The sequence below is a fragment of the Phyllosticta citriasiana genome (assembly GCF_038021145.1).
Source record: "Phyllosticta citriasiana strain CBS 120426 chromosome Unknown IWZ02scaffold_6, whole genome shotgun sequence".
In the NCBI taxonomy this organism is placed as follows: domain Eukaryota; kingdom Fungi; phylum Ascomycota; class Dothideomycetes; order Botryosphaeriales; family Phyllostictaceae; genus Phyllosticta; species Phyllosticta citriasiana.
In genome coordinates, this window is record NW_027117283.1 from 855,399 (window position 1) to 879,319 (window position 23,921).

At 54.5% G+C, this 23,921-nt stretch overlaps 9 protein-coding genes across 9 annotated transcripts; 7 read left to right on the plus strand and 2 right to left on the minus strand.

Moving 5' to 3' along the window:
• Positions 1–396: 396 nt before the first annotated feature.
• On the plus strand, positions 397–3,582 carry IWZ02DRAFT_377289 (uncharacterized protein; the record flags this gene model as incomplete). The annotated part of the gene is made up of 2 exons (XM_066764942.1): positions 397–2,664; positions 2,719–3,582. The coding sequence occupies 2 exons, from the start codon at positions 397–399 to the stop codon at positions 3,580–3,582; spliced, it is 3,132 nt and encodes a 1,043-aa protein (XP_066623002.1).
• Positions 3,583–4,005: 423 nt separating this feature from the next.
• Positions 4,006–6,258, plus strand: IWZ02DRAFT_254318 (uncharacterized protein). Its single transcript, XM_066763237.1, has 4 exons — positions 4,006–4,475; positions 4,527–5,224; positions 5,425–5,886; positions 5,991–6,258. Exons 1-4 carry the CDS (start codon positions 4,428–4,430, stop codon positions 6,112–6,114), a joined length of 1,332 nt encoding a protein of 443 aa, XP_066623003.1. The 5' UTR covers positions 4,006–4,427; the 3' UTR covers positions 6,115–6,258.
• Positions 6,259–6,379: 121 nt separating this feature from the next.
• On the minus strand, positions 6,380–8,678 carry IWZ02DRAFT_254389 (uncharacterized protein). Its single transcript, XM_066763238.1, has 3 exons — positions 8,487–8,678; positions 7,249–8,433; positions 6,380–7,173 (listed from the first exon to the last, which is right to left on the minus strand). The coding sequence occupies exons 1-3, from the start codon at positions 8,604–8,606 to the stop codon at positions 6,646–6,648; spliced, it is 1,833 nt and encodes a 610-aa protein (XP_066623004.1). The 5' UTR covers positions 8,607–8,678; the 3' UTR covers positions 6,380–6,645.
• A 93-nt stretch (positions 8,679–8,771) lies between these two features.
• Positions 8,772–12,031, plus strand: IWZ02DRAFT_254438 (uncharacterized protein). Its single transcript, XM_066763239.1, has 5 exons — positions 8,772–9,133; positions 9,338–10,399; positions 10,454–10,523; positions 10,575–11,061; positions 11,116–12,031. The coding sequence occupies exons 1-5, from the start codon at positions 9,070–9,072 to the stop codon at positions 11,749–11,751; spliced, it is 2,319 nt and encodes a 772-aa protein (XP_066623005.1). The 5' UTR covers positions 8,772–9,069; the 3' UTR covers positions 11,752–12,031.
• Positions 12,032–12,250: 219 nt separating this feature from the next.
• IWZ02DRAFT_419040 (telomere length regulation protein-domain-containing protein) lies at positions 12,251–15,395 on the minus strand. The gene is made up of 3 exons (XM_066765817.1): positions 14,531–15,395; positions 14,140–14,484; positions 12,251–14,086 (listed from the first exon to the last, which is right to left on the minus strand). The coding sequence occupies exons 1-3, from the start codon at positions 15,330–15,332 to the stop codon at positions 12,312–12,314; spliced, it is 2,922 nt and encodes a 973-aa protein (XP_066623006.1). The 5' UTR covers positions 15,333–15,395; the 3' UTR covers positions 12,251–12,311.
• Positions 15,396–15,512: 117 nt separating this feature from the next.
• Positions 15,513–17,411, plus strand: IWZ02DRAFT_450542 (uncharacterized protein). Its single transcript, XM_066767473.1, has 6 exons — positions 15,513–15,595; positions 15,642–15,743; positions 15,797–15,802; positions 15,850–15,929; positions 15,987–16,283; positions 16,334–17,411. Exons 1-6 carry the CDS (start codon positions 15,561–15,563, stop codon positions 17,101–17,103), a joined length of 1,290 nt encoding a protein of 429 aa, XP_066623007.1. The 5' UTR covers positions 15,513–15,560; the 3' UTR covers positions 17,104–17,411.
• Positions 17,412–17,561: 150 nt separating this feature from the next.
• On the plus strand, positions 17,562–19,901 carry IWZ02DRAFT_254477 (uncharacterized protein). The gene is made up of 2 exons (XM_066763240.1): positions 17,562–17,921; positions 17,980–19,901. The coding sequence occupies exons 1-2, from the start codon at positions 17,640–17,642 to the stop codon at positions 19,756–19,758; spliced, it is 2,061 nt and encodes a 686-aa protein (XP_066623008.1). The 5' UTR covers positions 17,562–17,639; the 3' UTR covers positions 19,759–19,901.
• Positions 19,902–20,424: 523 nt separating this feature from the next.
• IWZ02DRAFT_254479 (uncharacterized protein) lies at positions 20,425–21,984 on the plus strand. The gene has a single exon (XM_066763241.1). It carries the CDS (start codon positions 20,827–20,829, stop codon positions 21,967–21,969), a length of 1,143 nt encoding a protein of 380 aa, XP_066623009.1. The 5' UTR covers positions 20,425–20,826; the 3' UTR covers positions 21,970–21,984.
• A 550-nt stretch (positions 21,985–22,534) lies between these two features.
• IWZ02DRAFT_432787 (uncharacterized protein) lies at positions 22,535–23,824 on the plus strand (the record flags this gene model as incomplete). The annotated part of the gene is made up of 1 exon (XM_066766240.1): positions 22,535–23,824. One exon carries the CDS (start codon positions 22,535–22,537, stop codon positions 23,822–23,824), a length of 1,290 nt encoding a protein of 429 aa, XP_066623010.1.
• Positions 23,825–23,921: the final 97 nt, after the last annotated feature.

A 23,921-nucleotide genomic window follows, 5' to 3' on the forward strand; every position in this document is an offset into this window, starting at 1 on the left:
TCCAACTTTTCCAGAGACGGCTCCACCTATCTCCCAGATTCTTCTGTCAGCCGCTCAACTTCGAGGAGCAGACATGCGACAGAATCACCACCAGTCTTGAAAATGGCGCCTAACCACGATCCTTTCGCGTCATTTCAGCCAGCATCCTCCAGTGCTGCAGCGAGCTTCGACCCTTCTTTTTGCCCATCCGCCAGCATGTATTCGCCGGACCTCTCCTCGTTGCAGGGCGAAATGACGCCCGGAGGGTCTTCTGATCAGCAATTTACAAATGCCAGTAGTGCTCAGGCTACTCCAAATATCGACCATAACCTGCTCTTGAATGGTTTGTCGCCACTGGAAGACGCCAACTACCCACTTGGCTTCCACCATCCTCCGGCTGTGCCTCATGGACCTTTTATGTCCAAGGCCAACTCCACTGTCGCGAATGGCAATCTCCAACCCCCTGCTTTCCGGCCCATTCACCATGGACATCAACTAATGTCGCCATGCACTACCAATCACTCAAGCCCCAGGTCAAGCTCCGAGTTTGTTATCTCGGCCAGTGCGCCCCAATCCTCGCTTGTCCCTCCACGATCTTTCCCACAGTTTGCGCAGGGTGATTATGCTTGGGGTTTGGCTGTACCGCAGCAGCAGCACACCCCAGCAGGAACGGACAGTCCTGCGCTGGGCTCGATCGACGTCTTTGATGACCACGAACTGTCCATAATCAGTCCCGAGATTCATGTTCAGAGCTGCAGTCGAGGGAACTCACCCTCGGGCTCCGAGATCAACCACTCCTTGGGAAAGAAGAGCAATGGAAGCAGAACAGTGGGCGCCTACCTTTCACCATATGACGCCGAAGCGACTTCTGATGAAGATTCGCAAAGCGACACGGGCCCTTCGCATTCCCAAACACATGCGCAACGCGACGACGACGGTTCGTGGAGACGTGACTCCACGTCCGGTCTTGCTGGAATCGGCCCAGAGGAGCGACCCAATGTCAACGACGTCCTGATCCCGTCAATAAACGAAATGGAAAAACTTCGCATTGCCGATGAAAAAAAGGAAGAGGTCCATAAATGGCTTACGACCACGGACAGATCTGATTCCAGTCACATAGATCGCTCAGCAGGCGGAGCTGATGTTCATAAAGCTAATGGGTCTAGTGCCGACACACGCAACGTTGACGAACCATCTCACTTCTTGCAATCGAGACATACCGAGCCGCCAGAATCTCCTGCTGCGAATGTGGAAATCAAAGATGTAAAGGAAGACGAGTCGTACTTCCCCCGGATCCCGCGAAAGGACACCTACGACATGCTTCCGCATCGGGTACAGCCCTGGAATGACCTTCCACGACAGCCGACCTGGGACAACAAATACCAGCCGGAATCATCAACCGCTGCGATGCAAAGGTTCCAGGCTAGGGCCAGGGACATTGAGACTGCCTCTGTCACCGCGACCATAAGCTCATTTCGCACGCGTCGTAGGAGCGAGTCTGAGCTTGCGAGCATTTTGTCAAGTGGTGGCATATCCAAAGAGATTACATCAGCCACTCGTCCACGGAAAAGCAGCATCCTAGAAACATTTAGAAGGACTCCCAGCCTCTTGAGGAAGAAGAGCCCTCCCACTACCACGGGTCCGAAACACAGCCTGTCTCTTGACACCAAAGTCAACGGATCTGTCAAAGGCAGCGGCAGTTGGAGCCGTCCCAAGTCCCCTAAAATCGAGGGAAGACCAACGAATCACTCTAGAGGAAGCGGTTCCCATGGGGAAAACCTTTTCCCTTCCATTAGAAACTTCAAAAACTCGATAACACGGAGCAGAAGTCCATGTCAAGTTCAACCAGGCCTTTCAGAGCTTATTACTGGTATTGGCGGTCCACCAATGATTCCTTTGCGTCCTGAAGGCGCACATGATGCCGAATCGGACAGTAGCGATGAGGAATCCCATGCTCCACCGCAAGTTGAATGGCCATTGGTCCCAACACTGGACGGATTCGCCAAGAATGCCATAGAAGCTTGCAGGGGCCGGAACAAAGACTCGACAGGATTTGAGGTGGAAGAATTCATCGTTAAACGTGCCGCAGAACTCCATCACCGGCGGTATAAACAGCTTTTGGAGCTAAAGGCCCGTCATTTGAGACGAGTCAGGAATGGAACATGTTTTAAAACATTTTGTCCTGCTCTGGGAGGCCAACCCAAAAATCTCCCCCTCAGAGCCAGCAAGGATGGCAAGACAACGTCCGGTGGATTCCGAATCCATTCTCCTTTCGATCAAGATGAAGAAGACCTCAACGAAGGCGGGACTGTGGTGGTGTCGCGACTCGAGAAGGGCGTACCCATCCCTCCGATGAGATGTCTACCCGCACAGTTTGAGTGCCCATTCTGTTTCGAAGTCAAGGAATTCTGGAGACCGTCAGACTGGACACAGCACGTACGAGACGATATGCAGCCCTATTTTTGTACTTTTCAGGATTGTGATTGCGGCAAGACATGGGGCAGGAAAGCCGACTGGAAGCGACACGAGATGGAAAAGCACCGACAACTGGAAATGTTTAAGTGCAATTGGCGCGACTGTGGAAAAGAAGTCGCCCGCAAGGCCAACTTCGTGCAGCATCTCCTCCGCGAACACAAAGTGCCAGTGCCCGATGCGGAACCAAAAACGAAAGGTTTCAAGAACACGGTTGCCCATGTTCGCGCAGGACATCGTCTGCAGTATTTGATCGACTGGGAAAAGGGGATCGAGGACTTCTCTGGCCCCGGCAACCAATCAGACAAAGTCTGGCTGATTGTGAATGTTTGTCGTCACGAAAGGTCGTCGGAACCAGAAGACGAACCTTGCCGCTTTTGTGGCGTGCGGTCCACCAGCTGGAAATCCGTCTTTTCCCACCTTGCAAGGCATATGGAGGCCATGAGCCTGCCCATCGCTCAGTTGGTGGAAAGCCAGGACGTCGACGTGAACACAATGCTCAGTCCTGTCGAGCAGGTTCAGCGACGCCGAGCCAAATCTGCCGTCACTCCGCCTGCAAGTTATATGGCTGGTTTTGGATTGAATCTGGCCGTCAATGTGCCGTCGAGGGATTTGCAACCTGACTACCATTCTGAATTGGCAAACACTCTGGGTACATCGCCGTCAAACAACATGACGTACCCGCCCCCGCAAATCGCTAGCCCACGACCACAGCCGCGTCAGGTCTCGCAGCAACCTCCTGTTTCTGAGTACGCGGTTGAAATTGGAAAGAGCCTTGCAAATCAATCCTACCCCGGTCCGTACATTTCCAACGTACCACAGACACCTGCAAACAGCGGGTTCTATGCGCACGAGCAACTGCACGGCGGGTATTCTCAAGCAGCTCTACCAACACTGGCCACTGACTACGTGCCGCCAGGGCAAGTCTACCAGTCTCCAGTAGAAGGGCCGTCTTTTGGAGCAGACCTGCCTACGAGTCTCTATGCGGACAATGGGGCGTTTGCGGTCGACTCGATGCCGTATGGCCAGGGTGACGACCTGCAATTCGTGCAGGATGACTTTGAACAGTTTGCTGCGTCGTACACGAGGCAGCAGCAGCAGCAGCAGCAAGGCTTTTACCCGGGATTGTAACGAACAAGCAAGGAGAAATCGCATTTGAGGAAAGTCTGTAGACTTCAAACTTTGTACATAGCACGGTCTGCTCCGGCACAGGGGTCTCTCTTGATATCCTTGGCCCCGAATCACCACATATTTTGGAACCACATCCTTTTCATCTTGGAAATGGGAATCGTTTCCACGACCTGAGTGACACGAAAATCCCAGGTTATCCCAAAAGGGGAAGCCACGGGTGTAAGCGGCGCTTTTCCGCTCTCAAGTTGGTTTTGGCCCCCAGACGATTCGAGCCGTGATGCAGTTGACCGAGAGGATTCCATATCTCTGCTCTGACTGGAGGACAGAAGGCAGGGTGCAGCAAGCAAGCAAGGCTCTGGGCTGGCTCAAGGCGCAGCCAGCGGCAGATATCAATCAGCAGGGCACCCAAGCAGACAGGCAGACACGCAGACACGCAGGCAAGCACCAGGCAGCAAGCGAGAGCCGAATGAGTGCGAGTTGACGACGGTCGTCAGTCGGTCTATCAGTCTGTGCCTCAATCTCACCGTGTCGTGGCGCGCTACTGCGGCTCTTGTGCAATCAAAACACACAAAGGCCGTGTGGTTGTCTGCAGTCCGGCGGTGAACGAGGCGCAAAGACTACTAATGCGTTGTGATGGTCCCTCTCCTGTCTGTCTGTTTGTCCGACCGCTCCAACGGGGGCGCCTTTGTTCTGCCGTTGCGTCGGCCTTGCTGCTGCAGTCTTTGTGGAACCCGTTTTGTTTCTTTGAGTAATTAACCAGCTTTATGCCTGGGTCATTACCACTTTGCATTGTTCTCGCGTTATCGTCGCCGTCGCTGTCGTCGCTGTGGTTTTGACTTGGAGACATGTACCAAGCGACATTTCCCGCCTTTGCTGGATATGGCGCTGCATCGGTAACATACGCACCACTCCCGCAGTTATGGCTTTTTATTGATGGCTTATAGCTATATTTACCCGTCGAAACTGAATCAGAATGCACCTTTCGCCAACTGCCAACACTGCAGCTCAATCCGTATTATCCACCCAACGACGAAAAAATCGCAAGTCCAATTCCACAAACTGGACTTGATGACGGAGCCGTCTCAATAATAGAGCCAAGGTTTCGCTATGCTCACCATGACCCTTCATTCCACGAGGAACGAGGCTCTCTGGGGAGCCAGACTCTCTTGCCCCATCCCCACCGCGTATTCCCCCTGAGCCACTGTGAAGACATCTTCTCAGACCCCATTGCGCGCTTCTACCGCGACGCCGATGGCCCTTGGAGCAGTGTGGAAGCAACTATTATCCAATCAGCAAGCCTACCATCAACAATTGGCCCAACGGGCGACGCAGGAGAGTCAGAATCCCGATTCCAAGCACTCAGTGACGTCTCTGCAGTCTCCGAGACGTCTGCTTGGGCTCAATCTGCTGTTTCCACGCTCTCAAACGGGAGCAATCATGGTGCTGAAGTAACCAAGAACGCTGCGTCTTTTCAGGGGGGCAAGAGAACCGCAGCGTGTCGTGAGTGCGACGGGACAGGGGAAGGGGAAGACGAAAACGCGAAGATGCCAAAAACCACAACACCAGCAGCGGCTCGCAGACCATCAAAGCTGTTCCACTGCCGCACTTGCCATCGCAATTTCAAGTGTGCGTCGGACCTCAAGTACGTACACATCCCGTCATCTTTTACCTACTTACCTACTTACCTACCTACCCAACCCCCTAATCCATCCATCCGCACCACCTCAACACCCGCTCACCCCCCTCCCTGCTTCCCCCTCCACACACGCGCCACACGCCTACTGCTCTAGCAATACTGCGCATGTATTATAGCCACTAAAGTCGGTTGTCTCCCCCGCACAGAAAAGACGGCCGCAAACACTGCAAGCCCTTCACATGCAGCGTGCCGGGCTGCGCGCGGGGCAAAAACCTCGGCTTCACCACCGTCAACGACTTGAACCGACACAAGAAGAGCGTACATCCGGAGGAAATGATGATGATGGCGACTGCCAACACCACCTTCTCCTCCGCCACCACCACCACCACCACAACCTCCTATTCTTCCTCCACCACCTCCCCTTCAACACCAACGGCGACAAACGCATCAACAACGACGGAGCCGATGGAGATGGCTACGCAGACAAAGATTGGCGGGGACATGCAGACGCAAACGAAAACAGAAAACATAATGCTAACGACGCCGTCTTTCCGCTGCGTCGGGCGCGGCTGCGCGCGCAGCGCCAAGATATGGCCGCGCAGAGACAACTTCACGCAGCACGTGCGGCGCGTGCATGGGGAGGAGGGGTGCGCGGAGATTGTGAGAAGGTTTGTTCGACTCCATTTTCGCTGTCGGTTCTTGTTTGGTTTCGCTGTTGTACGGTTTGGCCTATGTTTGCTGGGTTTGAGCTGACTGCAGCCATGGCACCTAGGTCGCTGTTCTATCCCAATGGGGCGCCGCCCGTGGATGAGGTTTCGCCTGCTCGCGGTGCGAGCCTGATCGGGTCGTCGATGAAGCGGAAGAGTGGTGGGAAGGGGAAGAGGAGAAAGATTTAGACGATGAGGAATGGCGACGGTTTTACGTGTGAGTTGCTGTCACTTTCACTGCTGCGTTTAGACCGCTTCGCCTGCGGCTCTGGATCTGGATCTAGGTCTCTGCGGTGAGCATGCTGAAGCCTGCTGGAGTCGTTTCGACGCGGGGCGTTGTTGGTGTTTGAGAGTGAAGATGATATGAGTAAGTAAGGTGGGTCTGTGAGTGGGAGTGTGAGGGGACGGAGAAAGGGAGGAATACAAACATGATGGGAAGCGGGTGCAAGCCACTTGAAAGTGCTTCTGCTGTTTAGATGGAAGTAGGCGCAAGTAAGAGCACGCTGTGGTATGGCAAGCGCTACGGTGGCCCAGCATCGAGAAGGAAATACAGGACAAGCGAAACGAAATGGCAGAGCATTTGCAGACAGAACAAAGACTTGACTTTTCCCGAACCCGCTGACGCCGTGACAGCGTTGGTCTAGGATATATAACTCGCGTGCTGTTCAACCCCACATGCCGAACCCCCATTTTTTTGAATCAACTCCTTACTTGCGTCCATTACTTCTTACCCCCGCCCTTCTTCCACGCCGCAGCCCGCTTGCTACTCCGCGACGCCGGCTTCACACCCTTCTTTCCACTGCCACCCTTCTTGCCTCCTCCTCCTCCTCCTCCCAGCTTCAACCCCGACTTGCCCTGCTTGGAGCTGGCGCGGTACCCCTCAAACACAAACGCCTCGGGGGCCTTGAAGCCGCCGGGTCCGGATGTCTCCTTCGCACCGTTGTCGCCCTTCCTCTCGACGGCGTTTGCTCCAGTGCCAGCGAAATCAGGCTTCTTGATCTTTGCGGCGCCGGCCTTACCCAGCAGCTTAGCCGCGCGACCCTGCAGCGACTTTTGCTCGGCGCTGAGCTTGGGGTTGTAGATGCGGGACGAGCCGCCGCCGACGACAGGGCGAGTCGAGGTGCTTGCATTCTGCTGCTGCTTGGTCCGCTTGAAGGGTTTGGCGCGCGTCACACGCAGCTTGCGAGGGAGCATGGGCGGGAACTTTTTGTCGTTGAAGAGGAGTGCAGCTTCTACGGCGTTTTCATCCTGCAGCACGTCAGTTTGTGCACAACGGGGAAAGTAACAGTCAATGGACATGGTTCTGGCACGGTTCTGACTCACTGTAAACTGCACGTACGCAAATCCCTTGCCGACTCTCGTCTTGGGGTCGCGCACAACGCGGACACTCTCGACGGTGCCGCATTTGCCAAATTCGCGCCACAGGCCCTCTTCGACGTCGCCCGGCTCCTTCTTCTTGCGTGGCGCCTTGCCAAAGCGCTCGGCCTCGGCCTGCTGGATGATACTCTCATCGTCGACAAAGCCCAGGTTGCCGACGAAAACGCAGCGGCGATGGTCGGCCTTGGCCGGGTGCGCGACAGAGTCGACACGAATGTGCCGCTCGAGAACGACAGTGCCATTAAGACGGCGTGCAGCTTCGCGAGCCGCAAGTTGGGTCGAGTAGACAACGTAGGCGTTGGTGCTATGCGCAGTTGCGTCCATAATGTCCTTGGTAACGTAGGCAGCCTTTTTAGGCAGACTCGCCGTAAAGGGCGTCGAGCGGAAGCGATGCGACTCCAACTTGTGGGCAGGCTTTTCCTTGGGAAGCTCGGATAGGAAGGACGACATGTGCTTGGTGAAGGTTTTTTGCGCAGATTTATCCTTGATGGCCGCGGTCGACACGTTGGACACGAAAACTGTCCGCGCTGCCTTGTCGAGCTCGGCGTCTTCTCCCTTCGACTTCGTTGACGACTTGGTCTCGTGCTCGGGGATCTCGGCGTCGGCGTCTGCGTCTGCTCCTGACACGTCGCTCGCATCTTCCATTTCTGAGTCTTCATCTTCCTCCCCAGAGGAGCCATCGCTGTCCTCTGAATCGTCCGACTTGTCGGCGGCCTGTCCGTCCTCCTTTTTCAGGCGCTTCTTGCTCCTCTCACTTTCCCGCTTTGCCGTCTCTTTGGCCTCTTCCTTTGCGAGCTTGCGCATGTACTGACCCTCGAGATCATCTTCTTCCGCCTTCCGCTTCCGCTTGCGCTCAGTCTTGTCTTGACCATTGGTCAGAGATTCGTGCACCGGGATTTCGACCTCTTCGGGATCTTCTTCGGGCAATTGCTGCTTAGTCTCGTCTGAGCCACCATCTTCTTCGTCGTTGGATCCGTCGTCGTTGTCCGAGGGGATTTCCTCGTCGATACTCGACAAATCCTCGTCGTCAACCTCTTCTCCCTCGTCGGACTCGTCATCAGCCTCCTCCTCCTCCTCCCTCTTCTTCAACTCTTGGTATGCTTCTTTGGGGAGCGGTTTCGCAGGTCCAACCTGAGTGACGTGTTAGGAGTTTGGGACGCAAAAACAGGGACCTGTCTACTCACGGGTTTTGCGAAAAGCGATGCCAGGCCGGGATCGATGGATTTTGTGTCGGCCAGCAGCTTCAGACCTGGAGCATTCTTGTGGGAGGCGGTGGCATTCTTCTTGGACTTGTCTTTGGCCATTGTGTCCGAGTGCGTGGTTGGAAGAAAATCGAGCAGGCGCAATGGAAGAGAAACACGCGCATCCCAGAAAATCCATCGGCGTCAAGGCTTCCAAACGCCGACCCGCCCCGGCGAGCTCACGCGGACCTGGAGGGGCCCCCGGGGTTTTCCCGCCTCTGGCTGTGGGCAATCATCAGGGCCATTTGAGCTCACTTCTCCTACACCTCCACCACTCCCCAGCGCGCCCCAAGCTGATGCCTTTGCTTCCCTTGTTGCCTCTATTCTTCCGCTTCGAGCATCTCGCGCGAAGCCCGTCTCGAGACCTCCAAGACCCTTCCCTGGCGAGCCTTGCTCCTAGTCCTCACGACGCGCACTCGCTCAACACGCAATCCCGCCAATTTTGACGACTCGACGCTCTCGACACCCTAAAAGCCTGTCAGAACACTTGCTGGGCCTCGTGGGACGATAGTTCCCGCAGCGCACCATGAGCGCGCCCTTTCGGAGCAGCAGAAGCCGGTCCAAAGAGGCCGGCGCACACGCATCTGGTGGTGAGTCGAGACCTGAACCTCAGATCTTTCGACACTTGCTTCTACATTCTAGTCGACCTATTTCCACAGTGTCCATGCCATGGTGGATGGCTGGGTATGGAGAAGTTGCTCGAGTAGCTCGAACCGCCGCCTTTTTTGCACCCACCGCATCCACCGTCCTCTAGGAAACCCCAAGAACAACTGCTAACGCACTATTGCACGTAGAAACCGAAACTACAAACCCTACAACAGCTCCAACCAAAGCACCAACTCCCGAACCTCTCGAGTCCTCTCCCGAGCCCGACACCGTGTTCCTGCCCCAGTCTCGCGACGAACCCCACCCCAACGACTCCACGGTCGCAAAACATGGCTCCGCCATTCCGAATCAACCATTTACATCTACAATCGAAGAGATATTGGATGGTACCCCAGATTTGTCCCGAGAGTCTAGAAACGACCATTATGACAATTTCCTGGGAGACGAGGGTTCCAGCAGCCTTAGTGAACCAGAGGAGAGCGTCGAAGGCCGTGAAGATGAAGTTCACAGAGTCAACGAAGCTTCGCCGCATGCTGAAGAGAACGATTCCGAAGCGGAGACTGAACGCATCGATAACACTCCGCGAAAACTCGCGCGCACGGTTACCGACGTCACAAACGGTTCAGATGGCCCGGCCGAGCGGACCCCAAGCAAATTAGCGAGGGGTTTGAGTGTAGACATACATCATTCAAAGCCAAAACCGTCGACGGAGAAGGCCGCAGTTCATTCCGAAGTCGGCGATGATAGCGACGACGATGCCATTCTCCCAGATGCGACCCACGACATTGAAGCTGACGCCGACAATGGCTCAGTTGATGATGGAGCCGAGCGAAAGCGTAAGCGCTCGAGCAGTGCCCTATCGTCGATCGCAGATGGTCTCGATACCGATCAACCAGCCCCTAAGCGGCATAGCTCGGCCAGGCCATATGAATTGAACGGCGATCAGATGGAGGTCGACGAGCCCGAGGTGAAACAAACTGTGGAAGACGGGGAGACTGCTCACAAGGAAGCCGAAGCGCAGGCTGAAGACGAGGACAGCGGAGAGGGCGCCGCTGCACAAGTTGCTGAGCCTGCTGAAGAAGCGCCCTCGACATCGAAAAAGACCAAGGGTAAGAGGGGTCAGCGAAAAGGCAGGAAGGGCAGACCGACCGAGAAGGAAGACCAAACAGCAACACCTGCAGAGGCGGAAGATGAAGACGGTGCAGAAGGCGAAATCGACGTAGAGGAAGCTGGAATGATTGAGGAAGAACGTAAGCAGCCCAATCCGTGCGAGAGGCGCTGCGCCGCTCACGTCTGCGAATTAGGTGACCGAAAACACAACGCGCTCGAGGCTCTCAACAGGATTGAGCGACAGTTTCTGACCTTCCAGAAAAAGTAAGTCTTTTTTTTAATCACAGATGGCTCATTGCTGACTGGGCTTGGCAGGCGGCTTGAAGAACGACTTGACTTGCTTTCGATCGAACTCAACCAATTACAATCGCCCAATTCGACACACGAAGAATACTTGCTTATGCTACAAGCAGTAGATCAGCGTCGCGACGAAAAGATACGACAAGAAAACGTTCGACTGAGCCTGAAGAGAGATATCCTAAAGAAGCATTTTGTGGCCATGCGTGGGACGATACACGGACAATTTGTACATGATGTGGGAGACATACGAATGAGTTATCTCACTCAATGCAACCAACGCATCACGCAGCTTCAGAGGGAAAGAAGATACTGGGGAACAAACGAGACGGATTACACGATCAAGTTCAACAACAAGCGATCGCAGCAAGCGCTCCAGCAGCAGGCGTACAACCTAGAGGTCTCGGTATTATCAGGTGTCGCCAAGTACGTTGGTTTTCCAGCTGCGCCGGATCTCAACTCGGCGCGCGCTCCTGAAATCGACCAGGACCTGACTTCAATGGGGGTGAGTAGCATCAGTTCTGAGGAGCATTGTAAGACCAGATGCTGACAACTACAGATACCATTTCGCCCTGCCCAGCCAAGCCGTCCGCAAGGCGCTCAAGATTCTTCGTCGCGTGCAGAACGACCTGCGGAAGAACAATTACCGGAACAAAATGCTTGGGCGAATTCTCAGCACCCAGTCCAGCACGCGTATTACCCATCCTCAACGGCACCTCAACCTCGAGTAATCAGCAATCCCTTCTCGACACCAGCAGCGCAAAGAAACACTGTTGATATTAATGCACCGAATGGATCAGCATCAACAATAGATATGCAAGGGTCCAACCCTCCGTCTTCCGCAGCTCAGGGCCAGGGCTCTGCGCCGCAGCCAGATGCCTACGAATCCCCTGTTTTGCAAATGAAGCAAGCCATCGCACGCTCCGAGAACCGACACCTTCCCCCTGAATCGACGCCAATTCGTATCGGAATGCAACAGCCTCGCGATCTTGCCAGAAATGAACCCAACTCACATCCGCCGACGAACATTTACGAAAACCCTGCATTGATGACGCAGCTCTCTCCTCCTACGACTTCCAGTGCTGCTGGTGCTACATCCAGCTCGATCAAGGCTGAAGATCCAGGCGATCAGCTCCAGCGAGCCGCTATGCCTCCCAGGACAGGCCTCGCGGTTGGCGGCGGTATGTTTCGCTGATTCTTGCCTTTTTTTCGCAGCGTCGGTTTTCCTTCGCACCGTAGATTTGTAGCATGAGGTTTGGCGTTTGTGGGATGTTTCATCCGGGCAGGCCGGGGACATGAATCTGTACGGAATCACGGCGTTTTTTTTTTTTTTTTTTTTTTTTTTTTTTGTCTTGCTGGGCGAGCTTGGGAACGAGGGAACGCGACATACCCGGCTGACCACGACTGCATTGAACATGGAGCCCCTTGGCATTCTGTGCTTTTCTCCACGCTGTTCCGTCTCATCTTCCTCTTGTATCATGGGCGACTTGCTGGGTTTGAGGTGTTTGGAACGGGTTGATGTGTGGATGAACTCTGGGGGCGCACTCAATCCCTTGTGACATATCGGCTCGGCTCCCAACTTCTAAAACCAAATGGTAAGATCACTCTTATATTGCTAGGATGGGCGCAGCGCGGGCTGGGCATGGCCTTTGAATTGGGAGAGTCAGAGAATATTTTGAAACTCTTTGAAGCTTTGCCCCTTTGTCTTGAACTAGATTCATGAGCCACATGCTTGTCCCATTTCAGCGTTGAGATCTAAAAATCGACCAAATCCCCCATCAACAGGCGCTGCCATCTCTCAACGACCTCGCCAATCCTGACCAAGACAGCCGCAGCCAAGCTCCTCACTCTCTCTTCCTCCTCGCTGCCGCCAGCCGTCGCGTCAAACACCCCTCGCACCCACTCCTGCGTCTCGAGCAGCTCCCTCGCCTGCTCCTTGACAAGCCGCTCGCCATCCTCATTCACCTCCATGACGGCCATCTGCGCAAACAAAACGGCCTCCAGCACGGCAGCGTCGGCCACGGCCACGGCGCGCAGCGAGAGCAGCAGATCCAGCAGCTCGGCCGTCATCTGCGGCAGCGACAGCGTCGCAGGACCCGACGCATGCAGCACGATAGCCAGCGTCTTGAGCAGCAGCGGTAAGACGTGCGGCGAGTGCAGGGGCCCGTTTCCAGCTGCACCTCGACCTCCTCTGCCGATGCTGTTAATGCCCGACACGCGCGCGTAGGCCCACCATCCGCCCGTCAGCGGGAAGAAGATGGCATGCGCGACCACCTTGGCCAGCGCGTTGTTAATGACGCGCCGCCGCTTGGCCACGTCCATGCGCGACGAGAAGGTGCGCACTTTGAGCGCCGACGGGCCCGTCAGCTTGTCGGCTGCGTCGAGCGCCAGGGGCGAGATGAGGCGCTGCTTCAGCTGGTTGCTCACGGCGTCGATGGGCGTCTTGCCTTCTTCGGTCGAGTAGATTTTGTGGAGCGCGGGGGGCAGCGTCTTGCTTGGGAACGAGGACGAGGCTTTGCTGCTTGAGCTGTTGTTGTTCTTGTCGTTGTCGTCGTCAAAGTCTGCCAGTTCGCGCGCTCCAAGTCCTAGTGCTGTCAGGATGGCGGCGCGTTGGCTGATAGAGAAGTCGCCCGTGTAGAAGGACTGCACAAATAGAGGTCCCATCTCCTCCGGGTCGGCGAGGAGCACGGCAATCAGTGCTTGCTGCCGCATCTCCTCAAAGTCGTCCATGTTGAACTGGTCCCTCAGGTTGGTGAGGACAGAGGCGAGCTCCTCGATGCTATCTTTGACTTCCTTTCCAAAATTGGTCTTGCGCCGTATCAGGCTTGCTGCCGTGCTGAGGGCCAGGTGGTGTTTGTCGTAGTCTTCTGCTTGTCGGAGGCCTGCCAGCAAGTCGCGGACGTAGACTGGTGCGGTTGGTTTGTTGCGGGTGACCAACGTGGGGTCTTCGTGGTCATCTTCTGGATCAGAGTCTGGCTTGGCATAGGGTATCAGGTCGTCGTCCTCGTCAGACTCGAGTATTTCAATTATTCGAGGTCCGGATGAGGGTTTCTCTGCTTCTGGTCTTTGGATTGGATTTCGTTGCTTTTGGATCTTTGTTGCCGATTTCGACACGGTCGCTCGTTTACCGTCAGTCTTCCTTTCGATTGAGACGTTGTCCAGGTTTCCGATGGCATCTTTCAGGTAGACTAGCTGGCGATACCATTGGGCCTCTTCAGATTCGGTTTCGGGAATATCGAATTTCAGCCTCTTGTCAGGTTTATCAATGAGCTCAGATATGACCATTGCTGTAACCATTCCGAGGAATCTTGCTCGGAGCGATGAAGCCGAAAGCCTGTTCGACGTTCCGCTCATGTGGACGCTGGATCTTGCGATGGTGAAGAGAAGCATTGGATCTGAGCGGTGGATGTAGCCGCTTGATATGAGTAGCACTTGAGCGAGGGCCTCTTGTTGTATCATTGGAGTGTGCTTTATGAACAGTTCATCTCCAAATTGCTCCATTGTCCGTTCCATAACATTTACCATTCGATCTACGCACACATCAGCAGCAATTCTTGCAGCAGAAGTTTCTGAATCGTCTTACCTTCATCATTTTGCAATGCAGCTAGGGCTGCGCGTCGACTTAGAAAGGAGCTGACACAATTCTCACTGGACAACCAGTTCACCAACGCATCTTTCATGGAGTCGTTACTTGAAATCAGCACTGCAATCAAAGCGGAAGCTCCACTCAGCGCCTTCTTCTCCCTTTCCGTTTCCATCTTGGAGGCTCTTTGGGCACCGGGATGCTTCTTCGAGATCCAGTCCAGCGTAGAAAAAAGAAAGTGTCGTTGTTCATGGGCTCGAGTTTTTTGCAACAGCCGTTGCAACTGTGCTGGTTTGCTTGAAGGACCGCGGACCAAGTCTGATATGATCTCTCCGACTATATGATCTGCTCCTCGTCAGCTGAAACTCAAAAAGCACTCGGTGTATCTTACCGTTGTAGCCCAGTGTTAGCGACTTGCCGAGCAGGAGGGCTGCTGCAGGAACAACCTCGCCATGGCCGGTGCCGAGCATGGTCGTAATATTACAACCGATCCATTTTGCGAATTCAGGGCCGCTAGACAGCCATGAGCTTTCCACTTGTTCCGAGGTCTCTTTTAACAAGTCTTCTGCTTGCGCGGAGACCGAAACGATGCGACCAGAAGCTGTAAGAGAAACAAACTCTCGCCAAAGAATCTGGCGCTGGTTTGACGCGGGAACAAATGTGTTGATGTCGGCCCATATCGATGAAGCGAAATCAGACCCGGTGATGAGGTTATTCAAAACGTCCAAAATAATCCTGATCTGGTTCCTTGTGCTCCTGGACTTCTTGATTTGTTGCTGTGACTGGACTTGTTCCTCTATGCAAAGACTCCTCAAGCGCGCTATCGATGCCCCCATACCACCGACACTTTTGAGCGATTGCAGGATAAGCTTGCGATCATAATGGTCCGACTGGCCCCAGGTCTCCCAATAATCGGGAATCGTTGAGTTGACTAGCGCATTAATGGTTTGTGCCGAAAGCGGCCCAGGTACTCTCAAGTTGAAGTAACCAGGCTTTTGCGCAGATTTCTGCAGGAAAACCAAGACCTCATGAAGAGATTGAGGATCAGGTTGCTCTCGTAGAGCCTTCAGAGCCTGATCTGGGGCAGTTATGCCACCGGAAATTGCTGCAAGATGTTGAGTCTTCGGTGCGTGATCTTCAGAATCAACCTCCCTAATGTGAGTGGTCTTGACAGCGGTGAGTAGATCATCCATGTTCGAGATTGATGGTCATGATTTAGTCTCGAGAGTGAAGATTGAAAAGGTGGATTGGCAGAAGGCGACTAATTGCACTGGAACGCTCCAGTCAGGTCCTCGCGCGTTGTTGGCCAGTGCGCTTATCGATAAAAGTCGGGAGCTTTGACGCAATTGGGTTCATGTTTCCAGAACGACAGCCCGACAACTCCACCTCTCCCAAGGTGAGATTCCTTGGACTGATCAGCCATGGCGGCAGATACGGACGACACTTCTCAAAAATGGTGTGTTTGTCTGCCTCAATCTGGTTTCAATACTTATATAGGGTAGGAAGTATCTTCAGAACATCCTGAGCCGGCGAGGACCATTCACAGACCCTGATTGGGAGCCCGGCATGACGTCTCTTGAGACGCTGGCAAATATGAAAATTCTGTAAGCTGCCTTACTCGAACTGGCATATTCAAAGACTAACAATTGTGATTTAGGGTCATGTAAGCCATCAGACGCCGCACGCGGGCACCTGATTGACAGCAAGCAGCGGTGCAGGAGGTCTGGGATGCGAGATTCTCAAGAACCTTGCTCTTTCTGGCTTCAAGGACATTCATGTCATCGACATGGGTACGGCAAGAGAACAAAATCCTTCTCACTTACACAGCACGTGACTGACTGCCCTAGACACCATCGATGTCTCGAACTTGAACCGGCAGTTTCTTTTCCGTCAGGCAGACGTTGGGAAGCCAAAAGCGGAAGTAGCAGCTCGATTCGTGGAGAAGCGCGTCAAAGGAGTCAAAATCACCCCTTACTGCGGCAAGATCCAGGACAAGGACGAGGACTACTACATGCAATTCGGCATGGTGATTTGTGGCCTGGACAGCATCGAAGCGCGACGGTGGATCAATGCTACACTCGTCGGCATGGTGGACGGAGACAACCCAGACTCACTGAAGCCTTTGATAGACGGAGGCACAGAAGGTAAGGGTCTATCTCAAGCCAAAGTGAAACAAGCTCTGACAGTCTCACAGGCTTCAAGGGCCAAGCTCGTGTTGTCCTGCCCACCATGACTTCGTGCATCGAGTGCCAGTTAGACATGCATGCACCGCGCGCAGCTGTCCCTCTGTGTACGCTGGCCACCATTCCCAGACAACCGCAGCATTGCATCGAATGGGCACACATAATTGCCTGGGAAGAGGAGCGCAAAGGAGACGCGCTCGACACCGACGACCCTGAACACATCACCTGGCTCTACAACAAGGCTCTGGACCGCGCCAAAGAGTTCAACATCCCGGGCGTCACGTACTCAATGACACAGGGCGTTGTCAAGAACATCATTCCCGCCATCGCGTCGACCAACGCAATAGTTTCAGCCAGTTGTTGCAACGAGGCATTCAAGGTAGCTACCAGTACGGCACCTCCGCTCGGCATGCCCGAAGAGAGCAACTACATGATGTACACGGGCGACGACAGCGTGTACACGTATACCTTCGAGCACCAAAAGAAGGACGACTGTCCGGTTTGTGGTAATCTGGCCAGGAAGCTTGACGTGAATGCAAAGAGCACGCTGGAAGAGTTCCTGGAAAGCCTAGCCGAGAGACCTGAAGCGCAGCTGAAAAAGCCATCCATCCGCTCAGAGGCCAAGACGCTGTACTACCAGTTTCCGCAAAGCATCGAGGAACAGACTAGGGCAAACTTGAAGAAGAAATTGGAGGAGCTGGTGGTGGACGGTGAGGAAGTTGTAGTCACGGATCCAGCTTTCCAATTGCCATTCAAGTTCAAGCTGGCATTCAAACAATGAGAGAGGGTCTGCTGAAGAGGAATGCGGGCAGAAGCGGGGATGAGGAGAACCAACTTGGCATTGTTTACGGCGTGTGGTCAGGTCGCTGTAGGACGAATGGAGAAGTTTGCTTGGAGGCGGCCGTAGAGTTGAACACAAAGAAGTTTAGAATTCAATTGCAACGCCGTTGAAGGTTTGTGATGCGAGCTTGTTGAGGCGGGCGATTGATCTGCTGCTGGAACGGAACGGAACGGATTGAGGATGCAATGCGGAGGTGGGTACGTTGAGGTTTCACTGGAAGCTGTAGTTTCAACAAGAAAGGGATGCCGTGAAGCAAAAAGGGCCTTTTGGATGTTTGGTGCGTGTCGTCAGGGCCGCGCAATCTGAGTCGCAGTGACGCCGACACCCCGGTCGCGGGCGGGGACCAGGGGGTTTACCCTGACTTTCCTCGACGAAACCTCCAAATATATGCACCTACTCGAAGTCCTCTCGTTCTCTTTCCTCGCTGTTGTGAAGACATGCCCGCCCGACCCCTATCCCTCCCGCCCCGTTGAATCATGACCGCCTACGATGACTGGGGCTATCCGACGTCTTCGCGCAACCACTTCCACGAGCCACTCTCGTTGACTGCTCGGGCGACAACATTGGCCAAGTCGGGCCTCGAGCAGGCGGGAATCTACAATCCGCGCGCCCCCGCCTCGCGAAGATGGAACTTCAGGTGTATCTTTTCCCTTCCTAACTTTTTGATACTTCTCTGGGTCTTTTACCTGCGCTGGGGCGAACGTACCGTCTTCCGCAGTGCCATTCAAGCCTGCGACTGGACCAACTGGGAAAGCTGGGTATGCCGTCACAACAACCAACTTGCTACTCGACTCGGGAAGCTGACCTGCTTTCAAGCCTCGAGACGCTGTCCCGCATCACCTCGTCTTCGTCGCCGACCCACAGCTCGTCGACCCGCATACCTACCCAGGCCGTCCATGGCCACTTTCCACCCTGACCGTTGCATTTACCGACCAATACCTACGCCGCTCCTTCTCTCTCATCCAGACCGACCTGTACCCCGACACTGTGATTTTCCTTGGTGACCTATTCGACGGCGGAAGAGAATGGACAGCAGATGGGAGTATAAGCGAGGATACATCGTGGAAGAAGTATGGTGACAAGTACTGGCTGCGCGAATACGATCGTTTCGGGAGCCTCTTCTTTGGACACTGGCCGGATGCAGGCATGGCGGCTCGCAAGGGACAAGAAGGCCGCAAGATCATTGCCAGTCTTCCTGGAAATCACGACCTCGGCTTCGCGACTGGGATTCGACCGAATGTGCGCAAGAGGTTCAACACGTATTTCGGAGATGGAAACCGAGTCGACGTTATTGGAAACCACACCTTTGTATCGGTAGACACGGTGTCTCTGAGCGCGCTTGGACATGCCACTGGCTCCGAAACGCTCTGGAAACCTACCCAGGATTTCTTGGACCAAGCACAAGAGGAGAAGAAGCGCGCCGTTTCACGAGAGTTGCTGCGGCAACAAGGCCTACCTCCGCATCCGCTCTATGATCACGTCGTGTTGGAGGGCGATGACATGGCAGATTCACACCTCCCATACCCAAACGTTAATGATGCCGAATTTCCCACCATTCTCCTATCCCATGTTCCACTGTACAGAGCCGAGGGCACGCCATGCGGACCTTTGAGAGAACACTGGCCGCCGACAGAGCCACCAAAAGGCCAAAAGGAGCCTGTTAGTCCTGACGAACGCAACGCAATACCAGTGCGCGGAGGGTACCAGTATCAAAATGTTTTGACACGCCAAATTTCCAAAGACATCACCGAAAAGGTTGGCCACATCGAGTATGCCTTTTCCGGAGATGATCACGACTACTGTGAAGTCGTACACATGGGATATCCTTCTGGTGGTAGCGGCATCAGAGAGATCACTGTCAAGTCATTGTCATGGGCGATGGGAGTGCGGAAACCAGGATTTCTCATGGTCAGCATGTGGAACCCTGTTGACCACCAGGGCAACTCCCTCACGGCCCAAGACACGTCTGGACAGCCGACCATCCAAACGCATCTCTGTTTGTTACCAGACCAGCTGAGCACTTTCATCCGTTATGGGTTTCTCCTTGGCTTCTCGCTCAGCCTTCTCATCGTTCGCGCAACCATCCTCAGTCTCCGAGCCAAGAAGACGGGATCTCTATCAAATGGCTCCATCCTTCCTACCCACAACCACAACGAGTCTTCTGCAGAGGCAGAGAAAGCAGAGGGCAACTCGGATCGCAAGCGGACTGACTCTCTTGGAAAAGGCTCTTCCAATTCTTCAGACTCATCGGACAAGGGTGGCCTATCTGCTCGTTCTCTGCCGCCACGCTCTCCCCGCAACCCGAGTCCTGTGGGAGGGTATGGCCTACCCTCACCACAGATGAATGGCCACGGAAAGCAGGCGAATGGTAATGACAAGTATCCGCTGCCTCTTATCCACTACGCAGGATACTATGGAGAGCCACCTGAAGAGAAGAAAAAGGTGGTTTCTCCCGTCGTTGACACAAGACCACGGAAAAAGGGCTTGTGGCAGCAGATCCTCTCGAGTTTCTTTATGGCGGAGTTTGGCAAGAGTTTTGCACAGGTTGCACTCGTGGTGTTGGCGTACTATTTCTGGCTTCTTCACAAGTGGTGATGGGCGGGCGAATACCATCGTGCAATGCATTTTTTTTACATAGAGCCTTTCGTCTTTGTCATTTCATCTCATTTCCTTTCCTTTCGCTCTCATAAACTGTCATGATGCATACACGGATGTCATAATTGTTTGGAACCAAGCATGCGGCTTTCTACTGAGCCATCCATTTCCTCGAGTGGGCATTTCAAATTCGCATACCTACTTTAACCCCGCGTGGCATCAAGATTGCATGCCATCCCCCGTCGCAGGTCCGTTTGCATTACGGCCCGCCCCCCTTCGGACCGCATGCCGGTAGCACGTCATCTTTCTGCGACGCCAAGCTGTTTGTCCAACAACTTCAAACGTCGAGAAGTGGAAATTGCCCGAAGATGTGCCCCCCCTTGCTGTTTGTCTGGCCTGCTGTCCGGGTGCGTTGCGTCTCTTGGCAACTTGTGGTCACAGGCTGTAATTTGCAGAATATCCTACTGCTGTTCAGTAAATCAGAAAGCGATGGATCAAGATACCTTATGGGGATGTCTCAGAAAACAGACACTTGGTAAACCTGCCACAACTTGCAAAGGACACGGAGAGCAGTTTGGAAATGGGTTTAGCCAATCAGAAAAGCCAGACTCGTTGCTGCTCCTTGTTAGGTATCGATAATGCTACGGGCCGAAGAAACTCCGATAAGAAAGATCCTGGTGCACGTCAAGGAAGGAAGCTTGCTGTTGAGCCTCTCTGGCTAGCACCCTTGTCTTTATTGGAGCTGATCAAGGCTTTTTTTCTTCGGAGAGTGAATCCAACGACTCTCACTTCTTATCCACCTCTTTGCATCGACTGGACATGCGTACTTGACACTCGTAACCCCGAACACGGTTCGCGTCCCCCTGCTCGCATGACGAAAGCCCAACGGCACCGGGCCCCATCTTGAGGCGCCAACCGGTACCAACTCTCCACCGCCATCCGGAACAGCACCTCGAGCTAGCCAGTCTTGTTGCTTCTGCTGTGCATGCATGGCCTGGCCTCTCCTCTCCACCTCCGCCCAGACATCCGCTCCTATCGACCAAGCTCTCCCTCCGCTGTGAGTCCGGCATGTCTTCCTTCAACGACCAGGGTGACGATGCCCTACTCGCGCGCCTCAACGCCCTCAAGAAGTCGAGCGTGACGCTATCCACGGCTCCTCCCGGAGCAGAGATTCAGCCGGATGTGCTGCGCGAGGTTGCAGACGCAATACCCGCGACGTCTGCGGATGAGACCAAAGACCCGGTGGTGGACCTGGCCACGCGCTTCAAGCGGCTACATACGCCGAGCCTCCGGCCTGGGTCTTCGGGGAAGGCTTCGCCAGCTGTCGAGGATGCCGGCATTGATTTTGGCGGCGAGGAAAAGAGCTTGGACGTGTTGTTGAAGGAGCTCGGCGGCGAAGAATGGGACTTGCAAAAGGGCGAGGAAAGAGACCTTGGCAAGCTGGTGAAGGAAGTCCGAAGCGTGTTGCCATCTGTGGAGACGCCTGTGAAAGAGAAAGAGACTGCAAAAGGAAAAAATGACCCGGGAAAATTCGATGAAGACGCCAAAGAGCTAGATCTTGCCAAGTTGGAGCCTGAGCAGGACGATCGAGAGTCAGATGAAGATGCTCTCGACGACCAAGAAGCTGATGAGTATATTGCTCAGGTTTTGGCCGAGTTAGAGATCCAGGAGAAGTATGGCGAGGCTGAAGGTGCTGAGGAAGAGCATGGACAAGACCAAGAGCATCCTGAGCCACCTAGCGGACACAACGAGACTCAGAGGCCGGCCAGGAACGAAAAGAATGACCATTCATCGGCCTCAAGTGCAGTCGCAGACCCTGCTTGGCCTCTGCCGGCAGCACCGAAGGATGTTCTCCAAGACTCTGGCCCTGCCAATCCCGATGACGAGGCTTTGAATGCGCGTTTGACTGCTCTTTCTGGAAATCCTAGTTTCCCAACTGCGCCCTCCTTCGCGCCGTCCAAGAAGCCACCGAACAAGACCAACAGATCCCAGTTTACGGACGAGGAGATTGACAGCTGGTGCAAAATATGCTTCGACAACGCCACTCTGCGGTGTCTTGGCTGCGATGGCGACTTGCACTGCCGAAATTGCTGGCTCGAAGGCCACAAAGGAGAGAGCGCTGGATTCGAGGAAAGGATGCATCGCGCCGTGGAGTTTGTGAGGGGCGGAGGCTTGAAGAAAGAGAGGAAGGTCGCCATTTTTGCAGGCTGAGCTTGCCAATAAGGCACTTGTCCCTCAGAGTCATTCCCAAGTGCCCTGTCTTTGGCCATTTGGGTGTGATCCGTGGTTCCTGAGCTTCTCAGCAAAGTGGAAACCCTTGAAAGCTTCTGCTGTCAGTAATCCATACCAGAAGCCAGGCCTGTTCTTCTCTATTGCCCTCTGGATGATCAAGAAAATTTGAGGTTTGGGGTTCATGTGGGACCGAAAAAAAAGCAGGAGTTGGCCGTTGTGAATGCACTTTACTGCAGAAAAGTAGTCGCCGGGACGACACCATACCCCATCAGCCGGCTCTCCGTCGATACTTGTTGATTCCCGTCCTTTCACACGCATCTATTGTGTCCGGCTCTGTTATTGTGCACTTTACCACTACTTTCACAAGCCTTCGCATCGACTCAAGATTGGGGGCGGAATTCGTTTGCTACAACCTGCAATTCCTCATCACGAACCTCCGCAGGGCATCTCTTCGATCTGCGACCACCGTCCAACTCCTACGCCTTTTCCCCAGCACATCCTCCTCTACGATACCCTCAACGTCCATTTTCAGACACGAGACGCCATGGACAACGAATCAACTCGTCGTGGCAATCCTACCGGCGCCAAATCTTCTATGCATCGCACGGCACCCGCTCCCGATCCTCAGCAGACTGCGGCCATTCCAACTGGCGAGCATCACCTGGACGAGACCCATCTCTCTCCTGGCGGAGGTTTCGAAAGGCTCCGTCCTCTGCTGAGTGCCCCGCACTCTCGTCAAACCAGCCAGAACAGCATCATGACGGACCCGTTTCAGAACGGTCCTCTCGCCGCCGTCGGCCACGCTCCCGCGCCATCTGACGAGAAACATGCAATCACGCATTTCTCCACCGGTGGACCTTCTAAGACGGTCCGCCCATTCAGCCGAATCCACTCGCGCCACCAGAGCCAGCACAGCGTGATAGGCAACCCCTTCTTGCAAAGCCACCACGTTGCCGTCGGCCACACCAAGATCTCCCAAGCGCCCACCCGTTCCGATATTGAATCTCACGGCTTCCCTTTCGATGAGCGCCCCTCCATTGAGTCCTTAGCAATTGGAGCCCTTCCCCGCGACCTCGACCCTGAGGAGCACCGCCAGTGCGTGGCCCTCCTGCAAGACGCGCAGGCCGCTCTTGACACGTTGAAGATGCGTGTCAAAGTCAGCGAACATAACAATGACATTCTAGCGGACAAGGTCGAGTCTCTCAATGCAGAGGTCGCAGACTTGAGCACGAAAGCCTCGGTCTCCGACAAGCAGTACTATCAGGACCGTGTCGACCGTCTCACGCGCCAGGTCGAGTACCTGTCCACCGTTCCTCACAACGAAAAGTATATCGGCAGATTGGAGATGTTCGAGGCAGAAGCGCGCGCCTTCCGTCAGACAAAGTTCAGTATGGAACAAACCCACTCCCAGCAGGTTGGGAAGCTGGAGCAGGAAATGGAAATCCTCAAGGCAAAGCTTCAGACTACCGAAGAGTGCTACTCTTCAGAGCTGGCACGCGTCTCAAACGCCATGCAGCGCGAGCGGACTTCCAAGGAAGTCATCCACCAGACTCTGATGCTGGCTGAGGCAAAGATTGCCAACTTGGAGGACACCCTCCATCGGCAGCGTTCGACGACCTCCCAGCTGCGGGCCCAAGTCCATGAACAACGCAATTGGATCCACGCCAGCGACGACCGCAACATCCACAACGTTCGTTGCATCCGCGGCATGCTGGAGCAAGTCACTCATGCCGTTGACCAATCCAACCAGGAACTGGCCATGACTAATCGCGCTCTGAACCACATGCAGGGACTCCCCACGGACCCTCCGATCACTCCACGCCGCCTCCGCTAGGCTGCGCCGACACTGACGGACCATTGGAGCGAGGTGGGAGGTGCCCTTGGTCTGACAAATTGATGCTGGTATGTACTACTCCTCCCCTAGCATAACT